This window comes from Trichomycterus rosablanca, chromosome 1, assembly GCF_030014385.1.
Source record: "Trichomycterus rosablanca isolate fTriRos1 chromosome 1, fTriRos1.hap1, whole genome shotgun sequence".
NCBI lineage: Eukaryota > Metazoa > Chordata > Actinopteri > Siluriformes > Trichomycteridae > Trichomycterus > Trichomycterus rosablanca.
In genome coordinates, this window is record NC_085988.1 from 55,817,876 (window position 1) to 55,831,547 (window position 13,672).

Genomic DNA, 13,672 nt, shown 5'->3' on the forward strand with positions numbered 1-13,672 from the left:
TGGCAACATTACAAAGGGATAATGCTTTACTGGTCTAACTTTTTTGGAGTGTGTTGCAGGCCTGAAATGCAGGACTGGACGTATATTAACAAATGAAATGAAATTGACCAGGCAAAACATAAAATATGTTGTTCTTACTGTCTGCAATGAAATAAAAGAAACACTATGTTTTTTATTTGCATTTTCCATACTGTCGCGACGTGTTTTTTTTTTAAATTTAGAATTGTATTTTTTAGGTTTGTATGTTGAACAATAATAAACTGATTCAATATTTCAGTGGAGCAACATGGTGGCTAGGTGAGTAGCACTGTCACCACACAGCAAGAAGGTCCTGGGTTCGATCCCCAGGTGGGGCAGTCCAGGCCCTTTCTGTGTGGAGTTTGCATGTTCTCTCTGTGTCTTCGTGGGTTTCCTCCAACAGTCCAATGACATGCAAGTGAGGTGAATTGGAGATACAAAATTGTCCATGACTGTGTTTGACATTAAAACTTATGAACTGATGAATCTCGTGTAACGAGTAACAACCGTCTCTGTCATGAATATAACCAGAGTGTGAAACATGACGTTAAAATCCTAATAAATAAACAATATTTAAGGTTAATTTATGGTAAACTACATCTTTGTCTACCCTCACTGCTTTAATTATTAACTGCTGCTTATTTAATAGAGGCTCCGTCTCACATTTCCATCCTTTTGTTAACCTACTTTTAGCCACCCTGTTCACCTGATCCCGCTGTTGTTTAAATAATAACTGTCGCATGTTGTTTCAGAACACATGTACTCTTTCAGCGCTTAATTGCTGGAAAAAAATACTATATAATAGTAATTAATTAATGTATTTAATGCACTGATATGCCAACATTACGCTCGGATTATTTTAAAATAGCTCAAATCGATCAGTCAATGGAAATACTGTCAGAACGTGCGCGTTCACGGGCGAACACTCTTGTCCATGCGCGCGCACGGCTTTTTTCTGTGTGTGTATGTGTGTGTGTGTGTGTGTGTGTCGCTAGTGGCTAGTTGTGTAGGATGTATATCCCGAGACTTTGCTACAGTTCCACTAGCAGCTTGGGCTTTACCTTGTTTAAAAATGATGCACGAAACAAAAGAGCCGATTAATTAAAATATTAGTGTTTTAATCGCTCGACTTTGGTCATTTATAAGGAGTAACGTTATGTGGCAACGCCTATCTTGAGGTATGTTTATACTTAATCATTTACTACACTAGCAGAATAAACGTCGACCGGCTTAGCGTGGGTAGCATCAGTTGTCGATAACGTTGCCGAATTATCGCCTGTGTTTTGTTTTTATTCGTAAATACAAACTGCTAAATGCGTACAGTATTATAATAATGCTATTATAATAATGCTTTTGAGGATAGGAATTTGTGTCATGTGCAAATTTAGACAAGAATAAACAATCATTTAGCCTGACGTTAGCAATGTATGGATCTAGTATCTGCTTCTAGGGTAAAACCCTTTCTGTTAATAATTATAAAAAGATCATTTATATGTTTTCTTGATCTTTGATAAGAATCAACCTCCGTGTCAGACAGATTAAGATTCCTCCCTGTTATTATATTGACAGGTGCATGTTTTTATGGCTTTTTCTATTCCCAAACATATATTTTAATATTTATTTTTATTTTTTCTTACTGATTCACATTGATAGCATTATGCCTTAAAATTAATGCTTAATTGAATGATTATAAAAACATTTAATTCTAGTTGACTACAACATGCATAAGATCTTAGTAGGCCTTAATGGTGACTTTGCTTCTAGCCCATGGTCTGTGAACCCTTAATGTAGTAAAGAGGACTGGCTGTTTTCCTGTTATACCCTTTATTGTGAATGGACCAAGCCTGGCATCACAGTTTCAAGAGAAAAGCAGATTTCCCAACGTAGGAGCTGATGCCATGATAAAAAGAAACACTTCCACCTGGAGCAAATTAGAGCTCAACAAAGCACATGACAGTCATTTGAAACAGACTGACATGTTAATCATTTGCGCCTGGATTCTGATCTCCACTGTAGGTAGGCTTGTTACAGAATTCCTTCCTAAATGAGCTGCTTCAATAGTTCCTAAAAGGTGGCGTGACAGCCCTTTTCCAGGGCGGGCCCCATGTTTGTACCCACACAATTTGAGCAGATGGGAGTTTTACTTACAGAAAGGTGTTCTGAGGGCAGAAAGACAAATGATTGGTTCAGAGAAATAACCAATCAAAATGCAGAGAAGGCGGGCAGTAAAAAACTAAATTAACCAATCAAAATAGAGAGGAGGCGGGCACTAAAAGCCAGAAAAAAATAATGCGCGAATACATAAAAAAAAAAAAACTACTTTCAGCAGTGGAAGATCCTGGCTGAGCGGCTGAGAAAACGTCTTTTAAACTGCACCTTCAGTAGAGGTAAGCTTGTTTTCTATTTTTATTTAGTTTATATAGTTATCTGGGTTTATTTTGTTTAACTCGATGAACCAAGAGAGTGCACCTTTAGTAGGTTAGCTAGCTAACGCTAAATTATGGTGTATAGTGTAGTGCTGCTCTCAGGGCAGGAGAGATGTACTGTACAGTGTACTGTATAGTGTAGTGCTGCTCTCAGGGCAGGTGAAGTGTACTGTACAGTGTACTGTATAGTGTAGTGCTGCTCTCAGGGCAGGAGAGATGTACTGTACAGTGTACTGTATAGTGTAGTGCTGCTCTCAGGGCAGGTGAAGTGTACTGTACAGTGTACTGTATAGTGTAGTGCTGCTCTCAGGGCAGGAGAGATGTACTGTACAGTGTACTGTATAGTGTAGTGCTGCTCTCAGGGCAGGAGAGATGTACTGTACAGTGTACTGTATAGTGTACTGTATAGTGTAGTGCTGCTCTCAGGGCAGGTGAAGTGTACTGTACAGTGTACTGTATAGTGTAGTGCTGCTCTCAGGGCAGGAGAGATGTACTGTACAGTGTACTGTATAGTGTAGTGCTGCTCTCAGGGCAGGAGAGATGTACTGTACAGTGTACTGTATAGTGTACTGTATAGTGTAGTGCTGCTCTCAGGGCAGGTGAAGTGTACTGTACAGTGTACTGTATAGTGTAGTGCTGCTCTCAGGGCAGGAGAGATGTACTGTACAGTGTACTGTATAGTGTAGTGCTGCTCTCAGGGCAGGAGAGATGTACTGTACAGTGTACTGTATAGTGTAGTGCTGCTCTCAGGGCAGGTGAAGTGTACTGTACAGTGTACTGTATAGTGTAATGCTGCTCTCAGGGCAGGAGAGATGTACTGTACAGTGTACTGTATAGTGTAGTGCTGCTCTCAGGGCAGGTGAAGTGTACTGTACAGTGTACTGTATAGTGTAGTGCTGCTCTCAGGGCAGGTGAAGTGTACTGTACAGTGTACTGTATAGTGTAGTGCTGCTCTCAGGGCAGGAGAGATGTACTGTACAGTGTACTGTATAGTGTAATGCTGCTCTCAGGGCAGGAGAGATGTACTGTACAGTGTACTGTATAGTGTAGTGCTGCTCTCAGGGCAGGTGAAGTGTACTGTACAGTGTACTGTATAGTGTAGTGCTGCTCTCAGGGCAGGAGAGATGTACTGTACAGTGTACTGTATAGTGTAGTGCTGCTCTCAGGGCAGGTGAAGTGTACTGTACAGTGTACTGTATAGTGTAGTGCTGCTCTCAGGGCAGGTGAAGTGTACTGTACAGTGTACTGTATAGTGTAGTGCTGCTCTCAGGGCAGGTGAAGTGTACTGTACAGTGTACTGTATAGTGTAGTGCTGCTCTCAGGGCAGGTGAAGTGTACTGTACAGTGTACTGTATAGTGTAGTGCTGCTCTCAGGGCAGGTGAAGTGTACTGTACAGTGTACTGTATAGTGTAGTGCTGCTCTCAGGGCAGGAGAGATGTACTGTACAGTGTACTGTATAGTGTAGTGCTGCTCTCAGGGCAGGTGAAGTGTACTGTACAGTGTACTGTATAGTGTAGTGCTGCTCTCAGGGCAGGTGAAGTGTACTGTACAGTGTACTGTATAGTGTAGTGCTGCTCTCAGGGCAGGAGAGATGTACTGTACAGTGTACTGTATAGTGTAGTGCTGCTCTCAGGGCAGGTGAAGTGTACTGTACAGTGTACTGTATAGTGTAATGCTGCTCTCAGGGCAGGAGAGATGTACTGTACAGTGTACTGTATAGTGTAATGCTGCTCTCAGGGCAGGAGAGATGTACTGTACAGTGTACTGTAGTGCACTGAGGAGAAGTATATGATGCAATATAACAGTATAACTGTTGAGAAACGGAGGTCATAAATTTGTGCTCCTGGGTAGTAGTAGCTGGGATATGCGAAGAAAGAATTCCATTGTACTGTACACCTGTATATGTATATGTGACAAATAAAGGATATCTTCTTCTAATTACAGAAAGACCTTAAAAGATGTGCAGAATGCTTTGGAGACTAATTGGTTAACATTCGACCTGGCAACACATGGCTTTGGGCCTGCTGTTATTAAAGGCAAATTTGCATTAATGTCTTAAAGAGAAAATGGAAGTCCTGACATCAAAACAGTCCACAGAAGAATAAGGTTTTTTTTCACACATTTTGTATTTGCAAATATTAAGGTTTTTATGTAATCACTGTTTAAGAGTACAGATTTTTGTTTTTAATTTTTATTCTCTCCTTTTAAGTTACCATTTTGGAAATTGTTTTAGTACAGCAAAACATACGAGCCTCCTCATGAGAAAATAAAAACTTTTTTGTTTCACTTTATTTTATATTTTAATTTATTTTTTTCTGTGATACAAATAAACAAGAATAAAAAAATAAACTAAAGATCTGAACTGTATTATTTTATTTTGATCTGTTTATAGCTACAGTGGGGAAAATATTCTCCTCCTCAGAAACAACAACTACTTCTTGGATGACATCAGGATCTGTAACCTCCTTCAACTTTCGTTTAACACCTTCAATCCAAATATTCTCCATTTCTTTCCTAAAAAAGGAAATAAAACATAATTATGGTGACATTCTCTGAATTTACAATTCCTTCTCCAAACCCAAGAGCTATCTTGACTCAAGAACAAAACTAATCTAATCTGTTCACATTTTCCAAACCCAAACTTCTACAACCCCAGTTTCTGTTGATTGTTGAGCAGCTAGAGGGGATTCTACACAGTGGTAGACATGGCCCTGACCGAAATATTTTTCGATGTGTTGCTGCTCACTTTCAACATCTGATATGTATTCTATGTTCTTTTGTAAATAAAATATGGGTCTCTGAGATTTGCAAAAAAAATTTGCATTCCGTTTTTGTTTACATTTACACTATATTGCCAAAAGTATTCGCACGTCTGCCTTCACGCGCATATGAACTTGAGTGACTCCCATTCTTAATCCATAGGGTTTAATATGATGTCGGCCACTCTTTGAAGCTATAACAACATCAACCATCAATGGGAAGGCTTACCACAAGGTTTAGGAGTGTGTTTATGGGAATTTTTTGACCATTCTTCCAGATGCGAATCCTGACCTGACACTGATGTTGGACGAGAAGGCCTGGCTCACAGTCTCCACCCTAATTCATCCCAAACATGTTCTATTGGGTTGAGGTCAGGACTCTGTGCAGGCCGGTCAAGTTCTTTCACACTAAACTCGCTCATCCATGTCTTTATGGACCTTGCTTTGTGCACTGGTGCGCAGTCATGTTGGAACAGGAAGGGGCCATCCCCAAACTGTTCCCACAAAGTTGGGAGCAAGAAATTGTCCAAAATCTCTTGGTGTGCTGAAGCATTAAGAGTTCCTTTCATTGGAACTAAGGGGCCGAGCCCAACTCCTGAAAAACATCCCCACACCATAATCCCCCTCCACCACACTTTACACTCGGTACAATGCAGTCAGACAAGTACCGTTTTTACATAAAATGTTGTTGTTATTATTATTATTCCTACCCCAAAACAAGCTTGACACTGTATACATGTCATACACTTGCTGAGAATGATACACTACCACATTTTTTGCATATACATAAATAGAAGTGTAAAAGCAAAGAATAAATAAAAAATGTATAAAATCATAGCACATTAATGCTAACCATTCATCATACCTACAGTACAGGGGGGGGGGATTTAGCAGTAAATAAAGTAAGTAAACTTAAAAAGAGCCTCACAGTGAAGATTAACCGGAGCAGCGTGTGTGTGTGTGTGTGTGTGCCTTTAGAAGAGACGCTTTGTTCACAGTATCGCTATAAGTGATTCATTGATTCATGAGTCGATTCGTTTCATGTGAAGCGTAAGTTTCTCTTCTCAGTTATCTCTCTGTGTTTACTGTTATTAATTAAATGTCGTGGTTTTAAATAAACACCAGCTACTACAGAACATTTTGTGTGACTCTCTTACATTAAAAAGCTTAATTAAAAAGCTTAATTAAACTGTTATTACCACAGATCTGTAACCGACTCAGACTCGTTCCGTCTAAGGAGCTAAAAGTTTTCTGATGATCTGATGATGAACTAACGAATTTGGTAATGAATAAACTTTTGCCTCGGATTGGCTCTGTAACGTTTTCTGTTCTCATCTACATCACAAGCAAGAACCACTTACGATTTACCAAAGTGAACCAGGAGTTTATATAACGTGCTGATAGAATCGACACAGATGTGACCGGGTTGAATGATCTTTTTAAACTACATATTACAATCAGCAAAATTACATCGTATGTATGATGCACAACGTTAATCATGTTATTTTAGGTCATGAAGAGCTTTCACGATGGTTTCTGTACGATTGTTGACGAATTTTGATGCGATGGTTGGTGCTTTGTAGCTCAAAGTCTGGATCAATCCACTGAGCTGTTAAGCTTAACGTGATCTTTATATATCACACGATCGGATCGGCTACTTTTAGGAAATATCGGCCGATCGCCGATAGCATATTTTGATTAAAAATCGGCCGATACCGATTCATAGCCGATCGATCGTCCCATCTCTAGTTAAAATCCTTAAAAACAAACAAACAATCCTGTAAATTATAAATTACATTAACTTTAAATCTAAATCTATCACCCTAGTGATGAGGCGCAATCCACTTTTCTACATCAACATTTATCAAGAAGCTTCCCAATCCACCTTCCTAGTTTTTAGTAAAGTAAAGAATACATTCTAAACATTTGTACAGAGATGCTCAAACCAGCATGAGTAGGCAGAATGAATACACTTAGGTTGTTTATGTACTGTACCACTATCTTTTGCCATTGTTTTGAAATAAACTGGTCAGCTACTCCAAACTGCTTGCACATGTGTGTCCTACATGTCCTGTTTGAGTTCTTGGCAAGATTCCCTGTGTAGCCCAGTTTGCTTATAAATTGTAAGCAAAGTCATCTATTTGCTTTTAAGGTGTTAGGTGCAATAAAAAAAGCAAACAAAGTTCTTTAAACACTCATACAGTCCAGCATCTTTACAGCAACATATTTTAAACAATGATTTTCTGATATTTCTTAACAATGCTGTTTTACATTCTGTTTTCGCTAGCTTGAACTCGTAATTTGGATTTTTTAATGGTCACTGTAGAAGTGTGTTTGCAAGAACACTGTTAGTACTTTTAATAACAGTTTTAGTTAAAATGCCTCAGTTCATGTTTACAGCAAATATTACAGATTAGATAACAGTGAGGCAGAATGTGCTTTGAGTGACTTTACCTTTGCCTTGGTGATAGTGCCAGACAAGCTGGTTTGTCAGAAACTGCTGTTATCCGGGATGTTACGCACAACATTGACGGTTAACTGATAACCAGCAAGCTCATAGCATTCCATTACTATATGAAAAAAATCACATATCAACATGTAATACATCTTGTATTTATTTAAAAACAGTGTTATGTAGCAAACATGGCAGTAATGTGTATATAAAAACAGTTCAGCAATTAGAATGTAGATTGCACTTATGTACAGTAGATTACATAAGCTAAACATGCCAACCACAAATTGAGTTGCAGTCAGTTCCTTAAAGTTCTTTATGACAGCATTTGTTATTATAAGTTGATAAGCAGAGTTGTTTAACCTTTACAGTGCTTTGAAAAAGCATTTGCCCCTTTCCAGCTGCTTTCCAATTTGTCTTACTTGGATATTTCAGATAATCAGACTGCTTTAAATATTACACAAAAATAACCCACATTTTTAAATAATTTTATGTAGAAAAAAAGGCTGTTTAGCCCTACCTGTCCCTATGTAAAAATATTTACTTCTTTAGTTACTAAAGCAATTAACCAAATGAAATTGACAGTTGGGTTTATTTTCACTGGCCATGCCCTGGCATGATTATTTCCAGACCTGTTGAATCTAGACATTGCTTAAATGTTTAGTGGGGTGGCACGGTTGCTCGGTGGTTAGCATCGTCTCATCACAGCAAGAAGGTCCTGAGTTCAATCCACAGGTGGGGCGGTCGGGGTCCTTTTGTGGAGTTTGCAGGTTCCCCCCGTGTCTGTGTGAGCCCCCTCCGGAGGCTTCGGTTTCCTCCCTCAGTCCAAAGACATGCAAGTGAGGTAAATTGGAGATAGAAAATTGTCCATGACTGTGTTTGACATTAAACTTGGAAGTAACTACCATGTCTGTCATGAATGTAACCAAAGTGTAAAACATGATGTTAAAATCCTAATAAATAAATGTTTAGTTATGTTTTGCCTGTCGGGCAATGTGACGCAGACTAGAAAGAGATTCACATACAGATGCAAACAATGTCATTAAAATCTACCAGTCTGGAAAAGGTTACAAAGCCATTGCTAAGGCTCTGGGACTTCAGCAAACCACAGTCAGAGCTATAATCCACAAACTGAGAAAACTTCAAAATAAGGCAAGTCAAATGTATTTGCATATCGCATTTTACAGTTGACATTGTCTTAAAACACAGATTCCAGGACCAAAAACCCCTGATGAGCAAGCTGATGGCGACTGTGGCGAGGAAAAATCCCTAAAACCCTAAAAGGAACAAGACTCAACAGGACCCATCCTCTTTGGGTGGCCTAGAGCAGTGGTCCCCAACCACCGGGATGCAGACCGGTACTGGTCTGTGGGTAATTTATTACCGGGCCGCACAGAAAGAATAAATAATTAGAGATCGCTACAAGAGCAATTACATTTCCAAAACTCTGTGTTATTGTCTCCAATCACCACTAGGTGGGAGCAGCGTTTGTTGCATTGAAAAAAGCTTAGGATTCACACTGATTTTCCATTCTATAGTTATTCTATTTTAAATCCAACAGCCCCCCACCCCCTGTCGGCCTGTGAAATTATATCTTATATAAAACTGGTCTGTGCTGCAAAAAAGGTTGGGGACCACTGACCTAGAGGATAATTGAGATCATTAGAATGTGATAAAACTATATATTAATATTTCTAAAAATAGTTCAGTTCAGTTCTAATGATTAAAAATAAGGTAAACTTTAGATTGTTCTGTGTGTTATTCCTGGTTTAGTGTACAGCGAGTAGATTTTACAACTAGATTTTCCAAGCTTGGTAATAACAGCCGGCACCTGCAATGTAATCCAGTCATTTGAACCTGTTCTGTAGGGGCCAGACAGCACTAAAGCTATGTATGAAGGTATAACGGAGCTTTAGAAATAAATAAATAAATACATTTCATTGTCTCATCACACCTTATAAAGAAAGAGGACCATCCAACCTTAGCATATAGCTCACGATGAATCTTATTATCCCTAGTAATTAATCTCAGTGCAGAGTGATAAACGGAAACTAGTGGCCTGGAAGTCGCAGCTGAAGCATGTATAGCTTACAAATGCCACACCATACTTTAACCACAGAGTGCTACAAATTCAGACAAGTTATTAAAGACAAATACATTCATTATTTATATAATAAAATATAAAAAATAAAACATATAATTGCTTACAATTTCATATTTTTTAATTATGCAATACCTATTATCGTTGACCAAATTTGGTTTGCATTCTGCATTACCTAAGTCTTATCCCACCACCATTATGGCCTTGACCATGACAGACTTACTGGGGAGTAAAGAGTAAAAATGCCTGCAAAATGCCTTGACTTCTCAGACAATACATTGCAACAATAAACTGCAACAATTAGTGACCTCAGTTTCCAAATAATTATAATAAAGTCTCATTAAAAGGAAAGGGGTAAACATGACTGTCCCAGCTTACAAAAATTGGAATGAAGATCAGTGAAAAAAAATATTATGGAGTGACTAATTCAAGTTTGGAATTTTTGGGTCCAGTCGATAATATGTGAGAAGAGTGGCTGATTACTTGTTTTATTAGTGCTTGGATTTTTTTTTATATTGATATTGATCCCAGACACATTGCTAATGCAGTGAAATCATATTTGGAGAGAAAGGCAGCTAATAGACACTGATTGTCATATACTGGCTTCCACAGAGTCCAAACCTGAATATAAGAGAGACAGTATGGGATCACCTGAGCAGAGAAAAAATTAAAAGCCTAAATTTAAAGAAGGACTCTTGGAAGTGCTAAAAGAAGCCTGGTATAATATACCAGAAGATTACTTTAGAAAACTTAAAGAGTTTCCCCAAAATAGTTTAGGATGAGTCGAGAAATACTGAATTGTGCCTGCAGAGGCTGTTTTGTTTTAAGGATTGTGTGGTTTTAATGTTATGTACGTATTTCCTGTATGCTCTGTTTGTATCTTAAAAAGAGACCAAAAAATAAATATGGATGGTCATTAAAACTTTGCTGAAACAACAAAGCTTGTTGTGGTCTAAGACTTCTGCATAGTACTGTCTTTGTGTGTGTGTGTGTGTTTCCAAAAAAATTGTTTTAGTATAGAACTATAATCTAATACTTTAGTCCTTTCTTATAATGCTGTAATATTTCTCAGACCAGCTGGCCCTGCACTTTGCTGATTTGCAGGGCAATATAGTTTACTCCAATATTTCTAAATTATAGTAACTATTATTTTCCATTAGAGTTGGGGATGTCCATTATTAACCAGTCAACCAATAATCGACAAACAAGTCATTATTTGATTCTGATATTTTAATAATGTTAGACACTGTAGATGGTGAAATTTTTATATTTTTGTTTTTGTCTGTGGAGAAACATTCATGTTTTGCAGTTCCCCATATGTTGGTGGTATTGCTATTTCATTACTATATTTTAAAGTACCTATGCTAATTTAATGAAAGATGTTGCTGTATCATATCTTAAAATACATTATTCTTTTATTTTGAAAAAAAAAATGTGTTTAGCTAACAATAAATGGTAGCCCATTTTTCTTAACAGCTCATTTGCTTAAACCTTTGGTTTTATTTATTTGATTTTAGGTTGTAATAAATCTGATATTAGACATCATTTGCACTGCTAAACCACATCTGACAGGTTACATCCATGTTCTTTGTTAGGTATCTTTAATATTTCCTGTTTCTGTATATGAACTTGCAGTCTTTCTAACTCATACTGCTTACTGTGTCTGCTCAGGTAAGCCTACTATGACTCTGAGACTATGGCGAGCGAACCCCTCGAAGATTTTCATGAGGTGAACCTGGCATCACCCACCACCCCGGACCTACATGGCATTGCTGAGACCTGCATGCACAAGCCCAGTGCACCACCTAGCACACTTTATCGTACCCAGTCCCTGAGTTCTGCCGTCTGTCCTCCTACCACTTTCTATGCTGACCAGTTGCCCACCCAACCAGTTTATCCTGCTCCAAAAGACCTGGACATCAATGAGTCACACAATGGCAGGTAAAAAGAGTACTCTTGTCATAGACTGTTAATTTGTTTTGAATATACACCGATCAGGCATAACATTATGACCACTGACAGGTGAAGTGAATAACACTGATTATATCTTCATCACGGTACATGTTAGTGGGTGGGATATTTTATACATTTATTATACATATTTTGTACATTTTATCCTATGATGTGTTAGAGGCAGAAAAAATAGACATGCATAAGGATTTGAGCGAGTTTAACAAGGGCCAAACTGTGATGGCTAGACGACTATGTCAGAGCATCTCCAAAACTGCAGCTCTCGTGGGGTGTTCCCGGTCTGCAGTGGTCAGTATCTATCAAAAGTGAAGGAACAGTGGTAAACCGGCGACAGGGTCATGGGCGGCCAAGGCTCATTGATGCACGTGGGGAGTGAAGGCTGGCCCGTGTGGTCCAGTTCAACAGACGGGCTACTGTAGCTCAAATTGCTGAAGACGTTAATGTTGGTTCTGATAGAAAGATGTCAGAATACACAGTTCATCACAGTTTGTTGCGTATGGGGCTGCACAGCCTTAGACCAGTCAGGGTGCCCATGCTGACCCCTGTCCACTGCCGAAAGCACCAACTATGGGCACGTGAGCATCGGAACTGGACCACAGAGCAATGGAAGAAGGAGGCCTGGTCTGATGAATCACGTTTTCTTTTACATCACGTGGATGGCCGGGTGCCCGTACCTGGGGAACACATGGCACCAGGATGCACTATGGGAAGAAGGTAAGCTGACTGAGGCAATGTTCTGCTTTGACACGTACCACCTACCTAAGCATTGTTGCAGACCATGTAAACCCTTTCATGGAAATGGTATTCCCTCTTTCAGCAGGATAATGCACCCTGCCACAAAGCAGTTTAAGGTGTTGACTTGGCCTCCAAATTCCCCAGATCTCAATCCACTCAAGCATCTGTGGGATGTGCTGGACAAACAAATCCAATCCATGGAGGCTCCAGCTTGCAACTTACAGCAGTTAAAGGATCTTCAGGGGTCTAGTGGAGTCCATGCCTCAAAGGGTCAGGGCTGTGTTGGCAGCAAAAGGGGGACCAACACAATATTAGGACGGTGGTCATAATGTTATGACTGATTGGTGTATTGTAGGACTATTAATATTAGCTTTACATTATACATAAAGTTACCATACCATAAAGTTTTTAATCTGTATTTAATTTATAAACATGCATAAAAACTAGATGTTTATTGTTTCAACTAATCAACTTTTTCGTTTTGTATACAGTATAGGCTTATTCTAAAGTTGATGGCTGCAACACATTATAAAAAATTGGGACAGGGGCATACATACCGCTGTGCTACATCATCTTTCCTTTAAACAACGTTCTCTGATTGGTTGGAAACTGAGAACAATTGTTGTAGCTGTGGATGTAGAATGTTTTCTGATTCTAGCTTGAGATAACACTTTATCTGCTCAACAGTGCTGGGTCTCCATTATAATATATTAAGCGTTTTCAAATGAAGACAGGTCTGGAATGCAGACAAACCAGTCTAGCAGCTGCACTCTCTTACTACAAAAGCACACTGTTAGAACACTCCCAAAAAGTGTTTGCATCCCTCAGCATTAATGGTACCTTCACAAACCTGCATGTTATGAGTAGCAGTGGCACTAACGCCCCCTCATGCAATGACAGATGCCAGCTTTTTCAGACTTTCAGTGCTTGTAAGACAGTATTATTACTCTGCATCAGTCCATCTCAGAGAAGCCTGAGCCTTGATTGGCAACCTTTCTGGCTAATGATAAAATATGGCTTCTTCTTTGTATAAAAATTCCTAACTTGTTTTTGTAGATGCAGCAATAAACTGTGTTCATTGACAAATCTTTTCTGAATTATACTTGAACCCATGTGGATATGTTCAATACAGAAACATTTTAAAGCTGTGCCGTCTAAGGGGTCAAAGGTCACAGACTGTCAATATTGGTTTTGGTTTTGTTATTAACA

General features: G+C 38.9%; 1 protein-coding gene across 2 annotated transcripts in view; it reads left to right on the forward strand.

The window, feature by feature from the left end:
• The first annotated feature begins 1,014 nt into the window (after positions 1–1,014).
• Positions 1,015–13,672, forward strand: part of rab3ip (RAB3A interacting protein (rabin3)) — a 50,614-nt gene continuing 37,956 nt past the window's right edge. For both annotated transcript variants that reach the window (XM_062994661.1, XM_062994662.1), the window contains exons 1-2: positions 1,015–1,196; positions 11,429–11,698. In XM_062994661.1, the coding sequence (XP_062850731.1) occupies positions 11,454–11,698 (245 nt within the window). In that variant the 5' untranslated portion in view covers positions 1,015–1,196; positions 11,429–11,453. The remainder of the gene's footprint in view (positions 1,197–11,428; positions 11,699–13,672) is intronic.